Genomic DNA, 19982 nt, shown 5'->3' with positions numbered 1-19982 from the left:
CATACATACAATGTAATAAAAATAAAACCCTTATTAGTAATAGGAACTTTAATCAAAGGCTCTTTTGGCTGTGTGTAACATCTTAACGTGTAACATTGAAAGTGTGGAGATAATTTGAGGAAGATCTTGACTCTGCACAACAACAACAACAACTCTGCAGCTGTGAGAACTTTATTTTCTAAATGCTCTAATTCTTTGTACTCTTCCTATCCTCCAATACCTGGCCTGTCTCTCCTCCTGCACCTCACAATGCCCTCCCTATTGTTTTTTTCTGTTTACGGTTTACTGTTTCCTCACTCCTTTGTTAACATCTCTGTTCTCTCCAACTTCCCCACGGCACCATTATTTATACACCTCTCTCCCAACAACTTCTTTACCCCTCAATAAAAAACACCCACACAAATCCTCTATTCACACCCTCTATCTACTCCTTCCTGCTGCTGGGGATCTCCCCTAGGCCTGAACACAGACATACACACCTGAACTCATCCATACCATCTCTTCCCCTGTAAATGGTGTTAACCTTCTCATCTAATACTCACTAACTTTAAAACTCACCCCACAAGTTAAGCATCCCAACAGCCTGCACTCATGGTTACTATCCCACACTCGGCCACTCCAGCCACCCATTGTGGCCAAGCACTGCCATACACAGCACTTATTCCTTCACCTGCTGTCTCTGTAAGTCTCCCATCAAACATCTTAGATTGTAAGCTCTTCAGGGCAGGGATTTCTTTTAATATTGTCTGATTTTACTGCACTTACTGTATTATTATAATTCCCTGTACTGTATTCTTTGTGAAGCGCAGAGTACACTTTTGGCGCTATATAAAGACATACGATACGATTTTTGCATATAATGAATGGCAAACGCTCCTTTACATTACATGAAGTTTCTCTATCCTGCACCGACACCCAAGTGCTATTTTCCCCGGCCACATCATGGTGGGGGGTCTGATATGGTGGAATATATTACACGGATGATTAGCTTTGCAATAAATAGTAGCTCAATTTAAAAGCATAATCTCGGGGTTATACCTTGCACCCCCCAAACCTGGTAATAAATACCCCTCATTCTAGAAACACTCATCTATAAAATAGCAAACCCCAGTGCGAGACAGGACGCAATCGCCGCCATCTTTGTTTCTGGCGAGGTCGCTTTTTTTCGCCCATTTAAAAAAAAAGTTTCGTGACATGGTCTCCCCGCTGCTGCTAAACGAGCCCGGACCCCGCTGAAGAGATTTGAACGTTGTATTGCTGATGAAGAATCTGTATTCCTAGGTTCGTCTGTTCGCCACCGTTCCAGTTTCAAAAATGTCTGCGTGCATCGACTTCCTTTCTATTCGGACGCTGAGTTTTCCGCCAATCAGTGACATTGCCCAATTCTACAGCCAATCAAAACAGCCGACACAAGGAGGCGGAACGTTTCAGCTTTATCGGACAGCGCCAGCAACCAATCAGTGAAGCCGCCAACAGAACAAAACGCCGCAGGTGAATGAAGAGATCGCACACGGAGTGACGCGGGGTTCTTTCCCCGGAGATAAGAGAACGAACACCTCTCCTCTCCTCCACACATATAATCCCAGTATATCGGAGCCGCGACCATCGTAGCGCAGGGACAACATGAAAGAAAGCAGCCGTTAAACCAATCAGCGCAGTAGAGGCGGGGCCTGTTTGGTGAACCAATCGCGGCGCAGAGATGAACATCTTGCCCAAAAAGAGCTGGCACGTGCGCAACAAGGACAACGTCGCGCGCGTGCGGAAGGACGAGGCCCAGGCGGCGGAGGAGGAGCGCGCGCGGACAAAGCGGGTTGAGCTCGCGGAGCAGGAGGTGAGGAGTGTCCTGCATTGTTCCGGGAATGGGGCGGGAGGAATAGGAACATATTAACACATACCGAAACCTCCCTGCTGGGGGCCTATTAGAAGATAGATTTAATGTTATATTAAAAAGAGCAATCTCACAGAACCGGCCCGATTTGTAACATTTTGTCAAAATATAACCGTCTAATTGACTTCTCTCAACAAATATAACGGTGCTAATGTCAAAGTTACAGCTCGTTGTAAATGATACATTCAATCTAGTGGGGATCTATGCTAAATGAAGTGTGTTATTTACCCTGTCCTTACCCGAAAGCCAAAAACGAGCAGGAGAATTAGGCATGGCAGGCTCTGATTGTGCAAACTCTTGCTGAGCACAGTGCCACGAGTGAGGGCGAGTCCCCAGTCTTCACTGTGGCACGCGTGCACAGCGCTACACCGCGATCGGCGGTCTGAGGAAAGTTTTGCGACGGGAGGGGGCGTGGCGGTGGGTTGGCAGGGGCGTGGCCATGACGACCCGCGGCTGGTTCACCCTCCGTCGCAAATGCCAATCTCAAATTCCCCTGCCTGCCTGAAAACCTGTCGCGCACCGCTGGGGAAAGGTGCGCGACAAGGTAGGAACTGAGACCTGGCCTGACGGGGGGCGGGGCTTGATTGCACAGTGCACGCCGAGGCGTGCGCTGTAGTAGTTACTGGGACCGCAGCCTTAGTGAGTGAAGCTTGCCATCTGTCGCTCTTTACAGAAGCTAGAAGTGCCGGTGACAGTGACGCCACGTCAAAACAAATGCATTGCCGCCGTCACGTGCGTTTATAGTAAGCGAGACGCGACGGCTTGGTCATGATTGCTGGAAGTCATCTCAATTTGATTTTTCCAGCGACCGTAGCCTGATGTCGCCGGCACTAGAAGCGTAGCCTTATATACAACTGTACTTACAAGATGTCTTTGTCCCAGGCACGTACCGACTTCCTGCGTAAAAAGGCTCGCGCCTTGTTGCCCGATCCCGCCAGGGACCATGAGTCAGCAGTGGTGGAGGTGGGCAGCAATTCTGTCCATGTCAACTTCTTTCAAGACTTGCAGGAGGGTAAAGGCTCTACCAAGGGCAACAAGGAGTATGAAGAGGAGAAGCGCAAGGAGAAGGTAACACTGCTATTACTGTTTACACACTAAGGACAATATGCATGCCTTTTTAAGTAATTTGTGTTAATGACATTTCCCTGCCACAGGGGCTAGCTGGCCATCATGGCTGCAAAATAAATACATCCCGGTGCAATCACCCATTGTTGTAATCTTTTGAAGGGAAAATGTATATACTCAGCCTATGCTATAAGAATCCCCTACTCACAAAGTACTGTTAATGTGCAACATAAAATGATGTTCTGTTAAATCATACCTAACCTGGCGGCACTCCCATCCAGACACTGAAACAGGGAACATGTCAGGTGTGTGGATGGGATTAATAACAGGGTTATGTACGACTTAGCCTGGCTACATTTCCCTCTCCTCCAAAAACCCTATTGCAGTGTCTGGCAGAGACATAGCGTAGCATTATAACCCTATGCTAATGAACACTAGTATGATAATGTTTGCATATCATTTGTTTTGCGAGTATGCTGTAAATCTCAAGGCAAATAACATGTATTGTAGAAGAAGGTCTTCTGTATTTTCGATTTCATATGTTGTCCACTGTATGTGGCACTGTGGATTTTCAGATCGCCCATTCACTTCTTTAATGTTAATTTACACAGGAGCGGCAGGAGAAGGCTTTGGGGATTCTCACATACTTAGGACAAAGTGCATCAGATGCCCAGACTAGCCGCCCCTGGTACCAGGACACCCCACACCGCAGTAGGAAGGAGATAGATGAGACCACGAAGGATGAGAAGTTGAAGGGAAAGCTGGATCCTATAAATGAGATGGAGATCTACCTCCAGAAAAAGACTGGGGAAAAGAAAAAATACAAAGAAAGCAAGGAACGCAAAAAAGAAAGAGTTAAAGAGATCAGGGAGGGGGAAAGTGGGTAAGTGCAGGAGGACTGAGGACCAGCGTGCGCCTACTGAGGAAACAAAACTGCACCGAGACTGGATATCTGGAGCAGTGTTTATTCTAGGAGGCTGGAAATTTCATTGGCCGAACCTGCATTAGCGCTCCGTAGGATATTTAAAAAAAAAAAACCTCAATCCTCCAGCTACAGCCAAATCAGGTTTTCTGGGCAATACATACCATAAGCCAGGCTAATAATGTGTCTGAGATAAAATGCATTGTAAACACTTCCGTATTTAGTATAATTTTCAAATGACCTGAAAATTGCAGGGATGCCTAGGAACCCCTATTGAAAACCTGTTGGCAGCCCTGTGTCTGAATTTGAGCATCCCTGACTTCGTTACAGAAAATTGTCTTTCTGGCAGTAAGCTGTGGCAACCATGTCAATTGTAGAATAACATAAATCATATTAAAATTGACAACATATGCACACTGAAACAAATGCACAGTATAAGGCCAGTTGAATTTTGCAATTTAGGATGAATGGAAAATGTTGGTAATTCAGGAGAAAACTTACATTCTGCTGAGTATACTTCAATGGTAATTTAGCCCTGACTTAAACATGTACTTACAATCTTGTAGATCAGGGGGGCGCAAACTTTTTTCCCTGCGCCCCCGACGGCTGTCCCCTCGCTCCCGCGCCCCCCCCCCAACCCCAACTTACCCGCGCTCCGACGTAATGATGTCACGTTGCCATAGCAACGTGACGTCACATGACCTCGCAGCGTCATTTTGACGCTGCGTTGCCATGGCGCCGCAGGGAGGAAGCCGCCGGAGCCACGGTAAGTTAGGTTTACAGAGGCCCTGCAGCTCCCCCGGCACTTAATTTAAGTGCCTTCGGGAAGCGCGCGGGGCCTCTGTAAACCCCGCGCCCCCCGTCGGCAGTGTCGCGCCCCCCCCTGGGGGTCGCGCCCCACAGTTTGCGCACCGCTGTTGTAGATGACAAATCAATTGATATAGGATTTGTTACGGTTGCATGATATTTCAGAGCGGCAACCCAGAGCTAAGCAGTGTGCCCCAGCCTGTAAGATATTGGTAACTTTTTGTGTCTTTCTGACAACCTAATCTAGCTGGGAAGTCACCAAGACAAAGCCCCCCAATATTCCATCCATTGGCCAAGTTTTCTTGTGCAGTGGATACACAAGCAAATATCTTGAGTGCCAAGGGCCCCCCAAAATCGGGAACAGGTAAAAAAAAATATATTTTTTTAAATGTTTCAGTGTTTAATCAGACAACTTGCTGCCAACACAACTATTACTGTAGCAGTTGGAATGTTAAAGGTACATTACATTTGCCTTTGCAAATGTTAAATCACTTCCAGATTATGTAGAATTCTAAATGAATGTTTTCACTTTCCTGTGTAGACCCCGTAAGGCGTCCATCGAACAGCTGAGACAGGAGCGTCTTAAGCGCGAGGCAGCTGAGAGGGCTCGTGCAGCAGCCCTGCTATCTGGTAAAAAGGAGCAGCCTGCCCCAGAACAAGAGATGGATGATAGAAAACGCCGGTACAATTCGCAGTTCAACCCACAGCTAGCTAAAAAGCCCAAAAGTGCGGGAAGAGCATCGGTGATATGGATTGACAAGAAATGCAAGCTACCAGCTAGAAATAGTTGGGTTAACAGCTTTGCTACTGCAGGGGTTCTGCAATGGTGGGCTTTTCAGGACCCTGTTCAAAGGGGGAAGTTAAGTTAGGGAAACAACTTTGTAAACTTACTCACCTTCAAATGCACTTTAAACAGATCACAAACAGCTTTACACAACCTCAAAACCCATTTGGCATGATTTTGTAGCATAACTAACCCAGCTTTAGTTCATTTATATTACAGGCCGTGTGAGGAACAGACATAGCAGGACTTCATTTGTTTGTGTTACTCAGTGATACATAATAGCCAGTCTGACCTATTGGTTGTGTTCTGGCTTGCAAAACTTACATTTGTGGGTGGAGATAGTATCAGATATTTCACATTTCTCCTCTGAGTGGAAGATGCAGCAGAGAATCTAAAACTTAAATAAGGGCATTCACATGCCAGAAAATGCAAGCAACAAGTGCAGAAAACTGGTAACCACCTTCCCCTGCCAGGCTTCTTTCCCCCAACTAATTAACCTACATATGCAGTGTAACCAATGTCTAAACATTTAAAGTAGATTATTTTCCGCCCCTCAAGTTTAATCATTGTTTAGGTGTATAACTCTGTTTAAATTATATCCAGCTCCTTTGCCGGCAACAAAGATCCAGAGAGGGGTTGTTGCAGGAGGATTGCTTATTTCATTGACCCCATGCCTGCAAATTGGTTAATAAAGATTTCTAAAAGGTTGTGTGATGAACTTAAAGCAGCCAAGACAAAAGGGCATCGTCACAAAGCTATAACATATTTGCCTTCTTTGTAATTAAGTGTACAATTAAATAAAATGATACATTTATTTTGTTGACTTGTGTCAATACATCAAGGCAACTGGTGTAATGCTCAGGCAAAAAACTGCACCAGATGTGAAAAACAAATTCCACTGGTGTTTTTGTTTTGCTACTGTACAAATTGCATTTAGTCAGAATGATTTTAAAGCAGCATTTCCTCTTGCCCATTTTTTTTGTTTAATACATGCCGCAGTTTCTTTATATTTACAGCAATGCAATTATCTGAACTGCTGATTGAGCAGATCTCCAGTTATAGATCAGTGAAGATCCTGTTTCAAAAGAGGAAGTTGTGTAGCTTCCTACTGTAAATGGTGGCTATAGCAGCCCAAGGAAGCATAATTAATAAAATAATAAACCAACAAGTATTATAAAAACTACACTTTTTTTTTTTTTAAAAACAGGATTTTGAATTAAATGCAGCTTTAATAGGCTTATAGTGACATTATTTGGCTCTTGCTTTAGTGGACTAAAGGATGATTTCTATAAAGGCAAGTGATGCAATAACATTGCTCCAACTGTAACAAAACAAACAATTTGTTTGTTTTTTGGGGGGCTAAATGGTGTATTTATTATGGCCCCAAATGTGTTTTGATACATAGCCTAATTACTGTAAAAATATCAGATATTGCTGACAAAACTTCCAAGTAGGTATGAAAAACTCAGATATTTGTCCAGGAGAATATCCACAGGATCCCCAGGTCAAAATCAAGGGGAAAAATTGATCTAGGGGATTGGCTGCTATAAATACAGGATTCAAATCATTTCAATGGAAGATTTTCAAACAATTTAAATACAGCATATTTTTAAGAGTGATTCAATTGCAGGTGTTTTTCTCAAGGAGGTTGTTTTGTAGATTTAAAAAGGGATTGAAAGAATGCTACAAACTGTTCCAGAAGTACGTGATTACAAGACTAGTACACACATCAGACCGGTAGTATAATCAGATTTCCAGCACACCTGGGGCTAAATGCAACAGGATCACATTGATTTTAGGTCGAAGTGTCTAGAAAACGTCACCACAGCTATTCAGATAATGGCCCTTGTGACAAGCGGGCCACCACCAGGGGTTGCAAATGATTCAAAGGGTATTCACACAGCAGGGCCTATTATCTTTAAACTATTTTACTGCAACTGGCCTTCTTGGGTAGTCTTTAAGTAACAATTGTACATATTTGTATTGTGAAAAAAAGAAATTATCCTCCGGCCTGTTGCATTCATGGATATCAGCTACTTGTATGACAAATAGTGGCATAATTACAAAATAAGCAATTTACCTGTAGGTTTGATGATCATTAATATCACTACATTTAAAGGATTCTAAAAACCCCAACAAAGATTTTTATCATGGAAGTAATTTTTTTTTTTATACATGTCCAATTTAAATAAGCTACTTTAAACATGCCACTGTCCTCAGTTCAGTTTCATCCTTGTCTTAACTCTGTGCCCAGGACATACTTTAAAACGAGAGGTAACTCAATGTATTACTTCCTGGTAAAATATTTTATAAATAAATAAAGAGGGACATGATAAATGCCATTAAAGTGCAACCTGTAAAACAAGCAGCCTGGAAATAACATGAGCCACATTAATATTCTTGCATGAGAAGACATCATATAAAACTATTTATTCATAAATATTTTCCAAAATGAAAATAGGTTACGAAAAATATTTTAAACCAGCTTTCCATACCATTAATTCCATCGGTACAGATACATGTATCGAGGAAGAGGGGAGGGGGAAGGGAAAAAAAAAAATAATAATAAAAAATAAAACACTTTTATACCTTGATGCACTTGTTATCAAAACAAAAAGATCCAGTATCTGCCAAAAAGGACAAAAATGATAGAAAACAAAAAACAAGTTTGAAGAGGGGAAAAAATGGCAGCCAGTAGAAACCCCATCTGGGTGAAGAGACGAACTTCCCGCCTGCAGAAACATCCAGGAGTGGAAGAATAGCTTTTCGTTCCTCTTCAAAGACTTATGTTCATTTTTTTTTTTACTTTTAACCAAATACATTAAAAAAAAATGACTCGCTTCTCTTCCTTTAAATCTTGCAGAGTGAGTTGGGTTTTTTGGAGTCCCACGTGGTTTGACTCCTGTTTCTTTTCCCATCCCCTCTCCACTTTTTTTTTTACCTCAATCCTATTTAATTTTTATATAATTTGTTTGTAACTGCATGCATTGAAGTGTCCGAATTTTCCCTCCTCCCAACTCCCCTTGGGAATGGGACAGAGAAGACTTATCCGCCGCCCCTCCCCTCTTTTTCCCCGGTTGCTGTTCCTCCTCGTGAAATTGGAAGGCTGTGTGTGTAGGAGAGAGGTCATTGTAAGTCACGATCCTCCAGATAACGGTATTCAAATGTGAATCCTTCTTTCTTCCTCTGGCCCCATTTCTCATAGTCAAAGTAAATGTATGTCCCCTGTGGGCAGAAGAAAAGAAAGGATCAAGGAAATTAGACAAACCTGCTCCAACATCTGTTATTCTCTTGGGTTCAGGTCTCAAAACACATGAATTTGGTGTGAAACTTCATGTTTTTTAAGCACTTTGGCTGCTAAATATACTGTGCTTTAGTACCCTTTAAAATTAGACAGGATAACAAGTTAACACAAAAATATAATTGGGGCAAACAACTTCAGGTGGTCAGAAAGGTGGGACAGAATGCAGATAGTTTGTGGGATAAAGTAGTGTTCTATTTGAAATGCCATTGTGGACAAAAATTTCACCTGCTGGCACTACTGCAATTCCAGTTTCTTGGTGCACCAATACCAGGGTGAGTTAGTATGTCAATGGAATAAGAATTAGCCATTGATGAAGTTTTACCCTGTTGCCAATATTCAATGTTAGAAGTTCTTTGTAAAGTGCTATATGTTGGAACCCATGCAAGGTTCACTTGTGTTCAGATGAAAAAGTTGATTTAAAGCACACCCCCAACTATAACCTTTACCTAATGAACAGATGTGAAAGGGACTGGTCATTTAAGAACAAGAAGACTACTAATAAATGGAGATCTGTTTTTTTCAGTGGAGCTTCCTAGTCTATAACAAGTTATGCAATGTACAATGACAGCCTGCATAAACAAATTTGCTCCAATGTAAAAAATATTTATTTAATGGAATTTCATTGCAATTAACACACAGCTAGATTTACAGGTGCACATTTTGGCAGCAAAGGGAAGCCCTCTTGGAAATTTTATTTGATATATTCCACATAAGGAAATGTTACTACATAGATTACGATTTTAAGGAAATTAGAAAAGGTACAAGCTTTTCAATGATAATTCAGTGATGCTGAACTCGAAATGAATTTATGGCATCTCCACAATGCAATGCTCAGACCAATACAAATCAGAACTCTGCACTACAGGGGAAACAAACTGCTTACAAATCAACAGGGCAAACTTTTTACAGCATGAAGCACTAACATTTTCAACCTCAGGATATAGCCCTAGCATGGCTTCTCATCATTTGGATAGGTGATTTATTTTCTTACGTGTCCAGTTCCCAAAATATCATGCTCCTATCATGTGTCCATTTTGACACATATACATATATATATTTTGTGGGGGCTCAGGGATTCCCAAAAGAGCTTACTGGGGCAGCTATGCTATTACAGCTCTGTTTTCTCCACACAATCATCCCAGACTGTACGGAAATGGACCCATAAAAAATGTGTTTTCCGGAGCTGAAATTAACAGGGCTCAGCTCTGGAGACCCTCTGCATCAATATTCTCTCGTCTTGGATTGCTCCTTTCATGGGTTAACTACACTAAAATCGATTAGTTAAAAAAAAAAAAATGATGTTTGCCACTTTATCCTTTGCCTAATTTCTTCTACCCTCAGTTTTAATGTAATCAAAATGATGCATAGAGAGGAACAGGATGAGGATGCTGTAAGCCAGCGGTGCTGAAACTGTGGGGCGCGACCCCCAGGGGGGGCGCGAGACTGCCGACGAAGGCACTTAAATTAAGGCACGACGAAGGCACTTAAATTAAGGCACGACTGCTTCCCGAAGGCACTTAAATTAAGTGCCGGGGGAGCTGCAGGGCCTCTGTAAACCATACTTACCCGTGGCTCCGGCGGCTTCCTCCCGGCGTCGCCATGGCAACGCGGCGTCAAAATGACGCTGCGAGGTCATGAGACGTCGTGACGTCATTACGCCGGAGCGAGGGTAAGTTGGGGGGGGCGCGGGAGTGAGGGGACAGCCGGCAGGGGGGCGCAGGGAAAAAAGTTTGCGCCCCCCTGCTGTAAGCAATACAAGGCAGGAGGAGGTCAAGTGAGGCTTGGGGGTTTAATTCCCTCATGTTTACAAACCTTTCTGCAACAACTTAAAAAAAAAAAAAAAAATGGATTGAGAAAAATTTCTTTTAGGAATTCAAAGAGACAATCACCTAGATTTTAACCCAACACAAATGACAGTCAAGTTTATGTAGAACTAAACTTTTTAAAGGTTACCCTCTAAACACCACACTGAAAGGGATAAGGGAAATTAGACAAACCTGCTCAAACTCATCTGTTATGGTCTTGGGCTCTTCATGTCTCTGAAACCACATCATGTATTTGGTGTGAAACCTCCAAGACTGTTTCTTCAGCGCCTTGGCTGCTAAATACTGTGCTTTCGTACCCTTTGAAATGAAATAGGATAACAAGTTAACACTACAACATAATTGTACAAACAAGTTCAAGAGGTCACAAAGCTCTTTTTTGATTGGACTAGACTTATTGGGATAAATACGTTAGACAAGGTAGTGATTCTCCAACCAAAAACAGCTCCTGCTGAAAGCTTTGTGATGGACAATATACCATTAAAATGTATAATGATCTGTAACATTTTTAAATAAAAAAAAAAGTACAGTTAAGATGATGTTTTTGATTCAAATACTCATGATCAAAACTACAAACTTGTAAAAATAATACATTTCAAGAAATAGTTCCCGATATAGAACCGTGTGTGATCATGCGAGGAGATGGCAAGAAGAAATGCTCCTAGCTCACACTTGAGCCCATGTTGCAATCATACCTCCAGATAGTAGAAGATAAAGAACAGAGTCTCTGTGGAAAGCCGCTGATAGAACTCGACTGTGTCCGAGTGAGGTGGGGGCATCTGGTGGTGATATGGGGGGGTGGGACATGGATTCCGCGGGAGGTATTGCCTATTGAAGGATTTACACAGATCTTAACCAAGCATCTGACAATTTATTTTAAAAGTGCATTCAATACATGCTAAAATTAATTTAAATTATTTTGTTTTAAAATTTCAAAGCTATGTACAGCAAATACAAATATCAATTGTGAGCGCATTCACGTCTGCAACCCTGCTGTTCACCATTATCTTTTAGCATAGACTGCAGCTAGCGATTCTGGGAAATGACATGCAAATGAGCACACAGTAGTAACCAACATTAAAACCATAGGCATCGAAGCTGTAACTGATGACCCTCAAGTAAAAGTTTCCCCCCATTGATTGGTCTTTACGCAAACATCCCCTGTTCCAAGAGCTTAACCCCTTCCATGCCAGGAGGTGCGTGCAACACATTGCAGGCCCCTCTGATACTCAGGGGGTGTATTGGGTCACAGGAAGAAGTAGCGTACCGTATCCTCTCGGAATCAGAGGGATGGGGCATATGATGCCACGCTGCCTCTTCCATTGCTTGCTGATAAAGCTGATCCTTGGTGAGGGGGACAGGACCCAAAGGGCACACACCCAGCGATAGCGGGATGTTCACTTCAGAGAGTTGCGTTGGGGGCTGACTGGCAGGGGGCTGCGTTGTTGTTGTCGTAGTAGTGATTATAATTTCTGCAAGGAAAAATATATAATAAAAAAAAAAAGTGGGCTTATTTGAGAGAAGAACAGATACTTGTAACTAATAAAACTAACTTCTACCAATATCAATTCAGCCCATGTTTGAGTCTATTTCTGCTAATGCCGATTTACAGGCAACGGAGGAACCGTATAAATAGAAATAGCTGTCAAACGGACATCTGATGCTCATACTGTCATGTTATCAATCTTAGAATGATGAAGGAAGTAGACTTGCCCTAAAATGATTTGTATTTGATTACGTACTAGTGCTACACACAAGAAGGCTGCAATCCTTACCCCGTTCAGCCATGTGAATAGTAGGAATTGGCTCTTCTAAGCTGGACCCAATAGCTGCTCGTTCGGCCATGGATTTTAGCGTGCTTAGTGGCTCAGGTGCCTAAAGAACACAAAACGTGTAAGATTAGAAGGTAGGATTCATGTAACAACTTTTAAATATATTAAGTGCATAAGTCAACACTGCTTACTCCACCTCAAGTACATATGAAACAAAAATGTTTACATAATAAAAAAGTATTTTACCTTGATCTCGGGTGTAGAGTTGAACTGGGGGGGCCCGTTAAGTAGTGGCTGGCTTGGTTTCGGTTCACTAAAGCTCGGCGTCGGTGAACTAGGCGGATTTACATTTATGGGCAACAATAAACTGGGTCCAGTGCTGGTGCTGTTGCTGCTGGCTGGCTGGGAGGCACTACTGGTCTCTTTCCTAAAGGAGACCGAGGAACAAAAAACAACTATTAAAGGATAAAAGGCTAGAAAAAACAAAAACAAAACACCACGTACGTAATATGTTTTTCAAACCAGATCTGCCTTTAGAAAGATGCATTGCTGCCTCTGTTAACTACATAGGAACAGACCATTTACATGTACAGGACGTGCCTTTTCTATCCTTTCTGCACCTCTCTCAGGGAACATTTCTTCCTATGAAGCAAACCAGTTTTGACTTTCTTCTTGCATAAATTTACATTATCTAGTAGTATATTAACCCTTTGGGTGCCCCAAGAACACAGCCATTACATTACGGGACACCTGGAGAGCAAGATCCCATGACGTAGTAGCTACACCATGCCCCTAGAGGGCACCTCTTCAGTTTCTGGGTTAAAGGACGCCGAGGTCACATGATCGGTTTGCTGGAGGGGCCGTGGCCCCTCTGACACCCAAAGGGTTAAGATTGTAGATCTATATTCTTGAACATCTTTAGTCTGAAATTGTGTAATACTTAAATATACTTTCGCTCAGATGAAAGCAATGAGGTGAAATAGGATTTCTGAAGTGCAGTTTACATGGATTGTATCCAGTTTACACAATTTAATAGAGAGCTTTAAAAGAAAACATCAAATAAATGAATGTTTTGCACAAGACGTGGTGGTGCCTTTATTAGTGGAGACCAAATCATAGCTACAAAAAGGACACCCGCCCCAGATTATGTTTTCTGATAGTAAACGATCATTATAGAGTGTAACGAACTTGTCCTTTGCCCAAAGCCTGCCCCTAAAGGCTTACAATAAAAATGAAAGGGCTGCAGGATCACTCTTTAGGTTATTTATGGAGTTAACATTAGCAATGACCTTGTTTCCAAGCACTCCGCTATCCCTCCCGGCAATCTCAGACCTCAGAAATGTGTAACAATGGTGGAAAGAGGACAGGACAGAAGACCTGCAACCCCAGCATTTTGTTTATTTTCATTGAGAAGAGGATTTTTTTTCTTCATTCAAGCGGTTTTTGGTCATTTGAAAACTCTGGGATGAGAGGAGAAGAAAATAGCTGTACTCACGCAGTGCTCGTTGGTGGGCTGTGAATCACAGACTGACTTGATTGTGACTGAGTGCTGTTACTTAAGACAGAGTCTGTGGAGCTGTCTGCTACTACAGAGCTGTAACCTGTGAGAACAGAATAAACTTAATTCAAGATTATACTTTCCCCCTTAACGAGGAAACTAGTACATGCTGGAATCCTAACCAGACAAGGCGACTAAAAGCTGTGCTGCTCGTTAAGCACTTTCACCTTGTTACAAGCGGGAGAGGCCAATAAAAAGCAGAGAAGTTAGGAAATGCCCTCAGACCCCATTCCCAACTTTATATCTACAATCCATCGCCTCAAACTTTTCCTCAGATATAAAAGATAGCAATCTTTTTGGGGAAGCACTATTTTATCTACATAGTGTATTCAAGTGGCAAAGTTTAAAGAACCCTGGAGATAAATTGATCTCAATTGTTTCAGCATTTGCGCTGTTAAGCTTTGCTCCCCTTTCCACACCTACCGCTTTTTATTGAAACTCTACATTCAACTCACTTGTAAAAATATTATGGAAGAGTACCAAAAACTCTCTCTACTATCAAATGTTTGCAATACATTATATTCTGTGTCTCTTCAAATTTAAGCCCCAAATTCGAACTCTACAGAGCACAAATACAGTACTTGTTAGGACCTAGACAAAGATCATACCAAACTGGTGAAAAATGTTACAGTATTAGGTATCTGATAAAGATGGAAATATATATATATATAAAATAAAATAATAATTATATATATATATATTTGTAGAAGAACATTTTGGACCAATGAAAAATGACCAGAATCTTTATAGAAAGGAGACTTATTAAATTTAAAAAGTCAAAGTAATAAGTTACACTAAACATCTGTATTATAAATGAACAAACATAGGCTTTACATTTAACCATTTGTCTTGCTGCAGATAGCACCACAATAAAACTGGAAATAAATTTGACATTGAGGAATGGAGTTAATGATCAGATAAAGATAATTAGCTGATGCAGTCTCTTAATTTCTGCATATGTGTAACTTCTCCAGAGAGTGCTTTCGGGGGGGTGTGAGAAAAAAAACAAACAAAAAAAACCTCCACTTGCGTCACTATGGGATAACATATTTGTGATCCCGGAAGTGGCCCACAGGTAATGCTATACTTGCAGCACCATAAAAATAATTTTTTAGCACCCTGGTTAGTACCACAGGTAAGCACACATATGATTACTTCCCACTGGCCAAACATATCGTGGCATTAGGGAACTTCAGGCAAATCTTCTCTTCCCAGCAATATGTTCGCCAAAATTAGCCCTGTGCCAAGATGTACCAGAGAAATAACAAGCACCGTCAGTAGAGAACCTACCCCCTTGGCCGACAGGACAAAAATAACTCTCTCACTAGAACAGGGAGCCTTATAGGGGCGGATAGAACCTGATTCGCTGAAAGTTAAGTCCTACCCCCAATTGGGCGGGGCTTAATCCCCATTCATTTGTATTGAGTTAGGAAGAATGTAGAGCACTAAGCCAACACAAATGTCTGGGCTGCTCTAGTGCTGCTATACTGTCAGTCTCTCTCTAAAGTGCATGGCCCGGTCAAGATCACGTTGCTCAGACAGCATTCTGACATTCACATTTAAGACTTACTTGTGGCTCCATTTTGCTTGCTTGTGTTTTGCTGGGCACTTGGTGGCCTAGGCTGCGAAGTGTTTGTGTTAGATGGTGGGGGAGCCACTGCCTGTGCGTAGGGGGTGGGTGTGCCAGACGTGTGCCCCGTGGCAGGGTTATTCTTGTTGTTGCCGCTGCTGTTGCTGCTCGTGCTACTGCTGTTCGATACCGAGCCGTTGCTGTTTGTGCCCGGTCCATTCCCTAAAGAAGACGATGTGCTGGAACTGCTTCCTATTTGGTAACTTGGAGTCACTGCGGGGGACTGCGGGTGATGGTTGTTATGGACACTTTTAGAACCGTTCTTTGCTGGCGACTATTATAGGAAAACAAAGTGTTGCATCGGTTATAATGATAGCATTATGACAGTAATGTATTCAGTGATGTGAGGAGAAGCAAGTCTAATTCTAACCAAAATTGTAACGTACATTATCACTTAACCCTTAGGCTGCGGCTATGGTGATCGCGACGGCGCGCATTGAGTGCGCGAGCGACGTGATCACATAGATGTGCCTCTATGAAGCTGTCTATAGAGTGCGCCAACGCGCACAGGCGCTCGCGATTCAGGAGAAAACAGAAAAATCTGTTTTCATGTGCGGCGACCGGGTCACATGAGCGGTTCGCCCAATGAGGCGAACCAGCTCCGTGATGTCACGGCCACGCCGTCTCCTCTGCATGCAGGACACACATCTCTCCTGCTGCAGGTGGCGGGGAGAAGCAGAGAACACTGGTGCTCTCTCCAGTGTTTACCATGGCCGCAGCCTTAGAGCAGTGGTGCGCTAGATTTTCAGGCGGGGGGGAGGGAGGCGCCGAGGAGAGCAGGCAGGGGTGCGCACGGGGTAAAGTTTGCGCACCCCTGCCTTAGAGTGCTGGAGGGGTCGCATCACTACTGCCCCTCCAGCACATCGCAATGTCACCAATTAAGGAAGCGCAAGAGGAGTCCTCTTCCGTTTCTCTACATGCCCTACTATTTATAAAATGTTTTACCAGGGAGTAATACATTGAGAGTTACCTCTCGTTTTCAAGTATGTCCTGAGCACAGAGTTATGATGGCAGCAGCTACATGGTTACAATACATAGTTACATTAAGTGAGCAAGGTTATACATTATATACAAGACATTGCATGCCCAGTTAAAGATAATATATTATAGGCGTATGTAACAATTACAGACCAGATTAAAATGTGAGACAGCTTTAGTTTTGAAAGAATTTAGACAGGTGGCGCTGCGAGAGTCCATATAGACTTCTGTTCTGTGCACGATAATTGCAATACTTTCACCCTCTCTCATATACGTTGATGGTTGATTTTACTTTAACTGTTGAACCATGTATACTCAAAAGAGTTATTAAACAACCAAACAATTCTTAAATTATATATTAATTGCATTACAACAGATCAAGTTATATTTTCTGCACTAGAAGTGTAAAGATAAATCACAGATGAATACTGCAAAAAAGGTTTTATTTTTCCAAAACCAATATAGGGAACGAGGAAGATAACTACTTCACATACATTTTTGTCCATAAATAGTGGTGCATTGTATAGATGAGCAGATGCATTTCTAGACACAGCCAATTAATAAAGCTCACCTGACTAACATCACTGTCTGTAGATCTACCTCGAATTTTCTTGTCATCTTCAGAATTTTCCTAAAAAAAACAAAATTAAAATAAAACGGAGATTATGGCCAAAAGCAACACACAGTTTTTTTTTATTGCATTGAAACTTTAGCGGAAATCTGTTTACTGGGAAAATGAATGAGTCTCCCAATTGCTTTTCAGTTACAATGATCAACAGCCCATACCCTTAGAACTCTTCCTTGAGCCCACAGAAATATAAGCGGGAATACCGCACCAACACCGCTTCCAATTAAGGCGTATCACTTTCTTAGCAGAATTACTTACCGTCGTACAGTTGGCAGGACTGGGTGGAATAGGTGAGCTTGACGTAGTGGAGGTGGGAGTGCTGCTCGATTGGTTAAAAATCTCATCCTCCATGTGACTGTGGATTGGTGGGGATGTAGCTGCCAGCGTCTGTGCTGGAAGAGATAAGAACAATATGGATAAGAATACATGGGAGATTTTTGCTCAAGATTAAATTTAAAGCCCTGGAACAAAATGTAAGGATTTACATTGCTAAATTAGTAAGATACGGTACACACACGCGCGCGCGCGCTGCTAAAGTAGGACTTTAGACCTTTGTAAATTTGTTGCATTAAAAAAAGAAAAGAAAATGCTGGCTTATGTTAAATGTTTACACAAATTTTACAAGTGATTAAGAATGTGTCCAGTTCTTAACTTCAACTATGCCAAAACTAATGATTGAATCAGTTAACGGTCGTTATGAACTCTTCTACATGCTACCATTTAAAGAAGGTGATCGTTACCATGTCAATTTGCATGTTCCTGCAACTGGCTGGCTAAAGCACCGAGTTGTCAATCATCTGGAGATACTTACGAATGTCTTCTAAATCAATGTCATCATACAGGAACTCATTCTCCTCAAAGTCCGGATCCTGGGAGGAGTCCACATAATACTCTACATCGTCTTTAATCTTGCGTATTGAATCCACATTGATGGAGTCGTTATCTAACATACGTAGAATGGTCTCCAGCATTCGGATGTGGTACCTATGCTTCTCTATGTGCCGTTTCAGCCCCTCGATCCTGTCCTGCTTCTGCTGTCAGTGGCACAGCAGGTGACACAAGAAAGAAAATGCACAGAGGTAAATCCCCCTTTCCTCTGGACTCTAAAAGGTCACTCCCCAAAGAAAAACTCATGACTCAACCCCGTTATGAAGGACATATGCATGTGAATGTCAGTACAATACTAAATGAAACCATATATATATAGATTAACTTGATTGTAACTACTTTTAAAAGTCCATATATTTAGCTACAAACCAGCATACAGACGATTAAATTATGCTCAAACATTAATTGTGCATACCCTTCAAGGTAATAGACATAGTTAACGAAGGAGACCCTTTTTGCAGTATAAGGGAATCCATTTCTATGTCTCAGTTTCAGATCCATTTTTTTTAATCATTTTTAGGTTTAAGTCTATACAAATGGAACAAGCATTAATCTAAAAAAATACACTAGAAGGGTACAAGTTTTGTAAAATCGACCCATGGATGCCACAATAAAACCAGATTAAACTTACATCTTTGTCTCCTTTCTTTTTCCTTGTTTGTACCGACAAAGACTCCACCTCACTTTCAAACATATCCACTCCCATGTTCAGAGAGTCAATTGTGTTCTGCAGAATAGATAAAATACCACTTTTGACCTCCATGCACAAACAAATGACACCCCAGCTGTACACCTTTTAAAGTACTAAAACAAAAAAACAATAAAAAACATCCATTTACAAACAATTACATTTCAGAAAGTAGTCTTCGTCTTAATGAACTATTAAATGCTCATCATACTTGGTGAAAGTTAAGAAAACAATAAGCTGGGGGAGCTCCTTATAAAGCTTTCTAACACTCCTTTATTCTGCCACACTAAAGTGTGAACAGTAGATCTTACCGTTAGCCATTGGCCAACCTCTTCTTTCTCTTTCTGAGCTGGGTCCACCTTCTGGGCGAGACCAAGCCCTTCCTTGGAGTACGCTTTTGTCTTTGTCTCACGCTCTACCACTTTGAACCTTTCCATTTGCTGTAAGCAAGGAGATGTCTTACTTGAAAGGTGCCTTTCAAACATGTATAAATCTACAAGACTAGATAAGTGTGTACAGTGGAATACAGGCACTGCCTCCTATTCTGAATAATTTCACCCCACCCACAATAATAAAAAACAAAACAAAAAAAAAAGTGTCTCTCTTAAGAGATTTAAGGAGGTACGGGGGAGGGAAGAATCTGATCAAAAGAAGCCTTGCAAATGTCAAGACTTTTGAAAATAGAAAATAAATGGTGGGGAGAGCATCGTGAGCGCCGTCTTACTGTTTCTATCAGCTTCCGGTTATCAATAAGCTGCCTTTTGTCTTTGATCTCATTTGATGCCACCCACGTCTTTATTTGGTCCCGCAATCTCTGTACAAAGAGAGCAAGAGTGTGTTAGAAGGATGAGGGTTATCCACACCTCCCAACATACATATTAATAAATAAGAACTATAAAGGTTTAGAAAAACCGACCTGCAGTTTCTTAATCTCCTTCTTTAAGTCTGCTTCGTATTTTTCTTTCTGGTTGGCATTTGCTGCATTGTGAAGCTGTACAGATGAAAGAGGCATCAGAGTCAAAAAAAGCAGTTCCGCTTACTTAAATAGTTTATTTTTCCCCCATCCCGGCTCTTTTTAACATGGATGGAAAGCAGGGGGTCTTTTTAGAGTTGCCCCACATTCATTTTAGCTCATTTGGTTCCAGAGATACATACCAGGGAACGCGTTGCCAGTTACACTCATCCAGGGAAAACAAAATGGAATTTTAAAACTATTCTTATTGGTCCTCATGATGCAGGGGAATTTA

The 19982-nt window shown here is 41.9% G+C and overlaps 2 protein-coding genes across 8 annotated transcripts in view; one reads left to right on the top strand and one right to left on the bottom strand.

The window, feature by feature from the left end:
* Positions 1–1459: 1459 nt before the first annotated feature.
* On the top strand, positions 1460–6289 carry LENG1 (leukocyte receptor cluster member 1). The gene is given in 5 exon segments (XM_075605502.1): positions 1460–1831; positions 2771–2956; positions 3565–3836; positions 5224–5401; positions 5403–6289. Coding segments are annotated over 5 exon segments (795 nt in total). The 5' UTR covers positions 1460–1699; the 3' UTR covers positions 5430–6289.
* A 1574-nt stretch (positions 6290–7863) lies between these two features.
* Positions 7864–19982, bottom strand: part of CNOT3 (CCR4-NOT transcription complex subunit 3) — a 33394-nt gene continuing 21275 nt past the window's right edge. For all 7 annotated transcript variants that reach the window (XM_075605493.1, XM_075605498.1, XM_075605496.1 and 4 more), the window contains 15 exons: positions 19652–19726; positions 19460–19549; positions 19047–19175; positions 18679–18774; positions 17971–18193; positions 17418–17551; positions 17103–17162; positions 15494–15827; positions 13861–13966; positions 12612–12792; positions 12369–12468; positions 11861–12065; positions 11289–11421; positions 10768–10893; positions 7864–8691 (listed from right to left, as the gene is read on the bottom strand). In XM_075605493.1, the coding sequence (XP_075461608.1) occupies positions 8593–8691; positions 10768–10893; positions 11289–11421; positions 11861–12065; positions 12369–12468; positions 12612–12792; positions 13861–13966; positions 15494–15827; positions 17103–17162; positions 17418–17551; positions 17971–18193; positions 18679–18774; positions 19047–19175; positions 19460–19549; positions 19652–19726 (2091 nt within the window). In that variant the 3' untranslated portion in view covers positions 7864–8592. The remainder of the gene's footprint in view (positions 8692–10767; positions 10894–11288; positions 11422–11860; positions 12066–12368; positions 12469–12611; positions 12793–13860; positions 13967–15493; positions 15828–17102; positions 17163–17417; positions 17552–17970; positions 18194–18678; positions 18775–19046; positions 19176–19459; positions 19550–19651; positions 19727–19982) is intronic.

Source organism: Ascaphus truei, chromosome 6, assembly GCF_040206685.1.
Source record: "Ascaphus truei isolate aAscTru1 chromosome 6, aAscTru1.hap1, whole genome shotgun sequence".
Taxonomy (NCBI): domain Eukaryota; kingdom Metazoa; phylum Chordata; class Amphibia; order Anura; family Ascaphidae; genus Ascaphus; species Ascaphus truei.
Note: the sequence above shows the minus strand (reverse complement) of the source record. Positions and strands in the feature narration are given on the sequence as shown.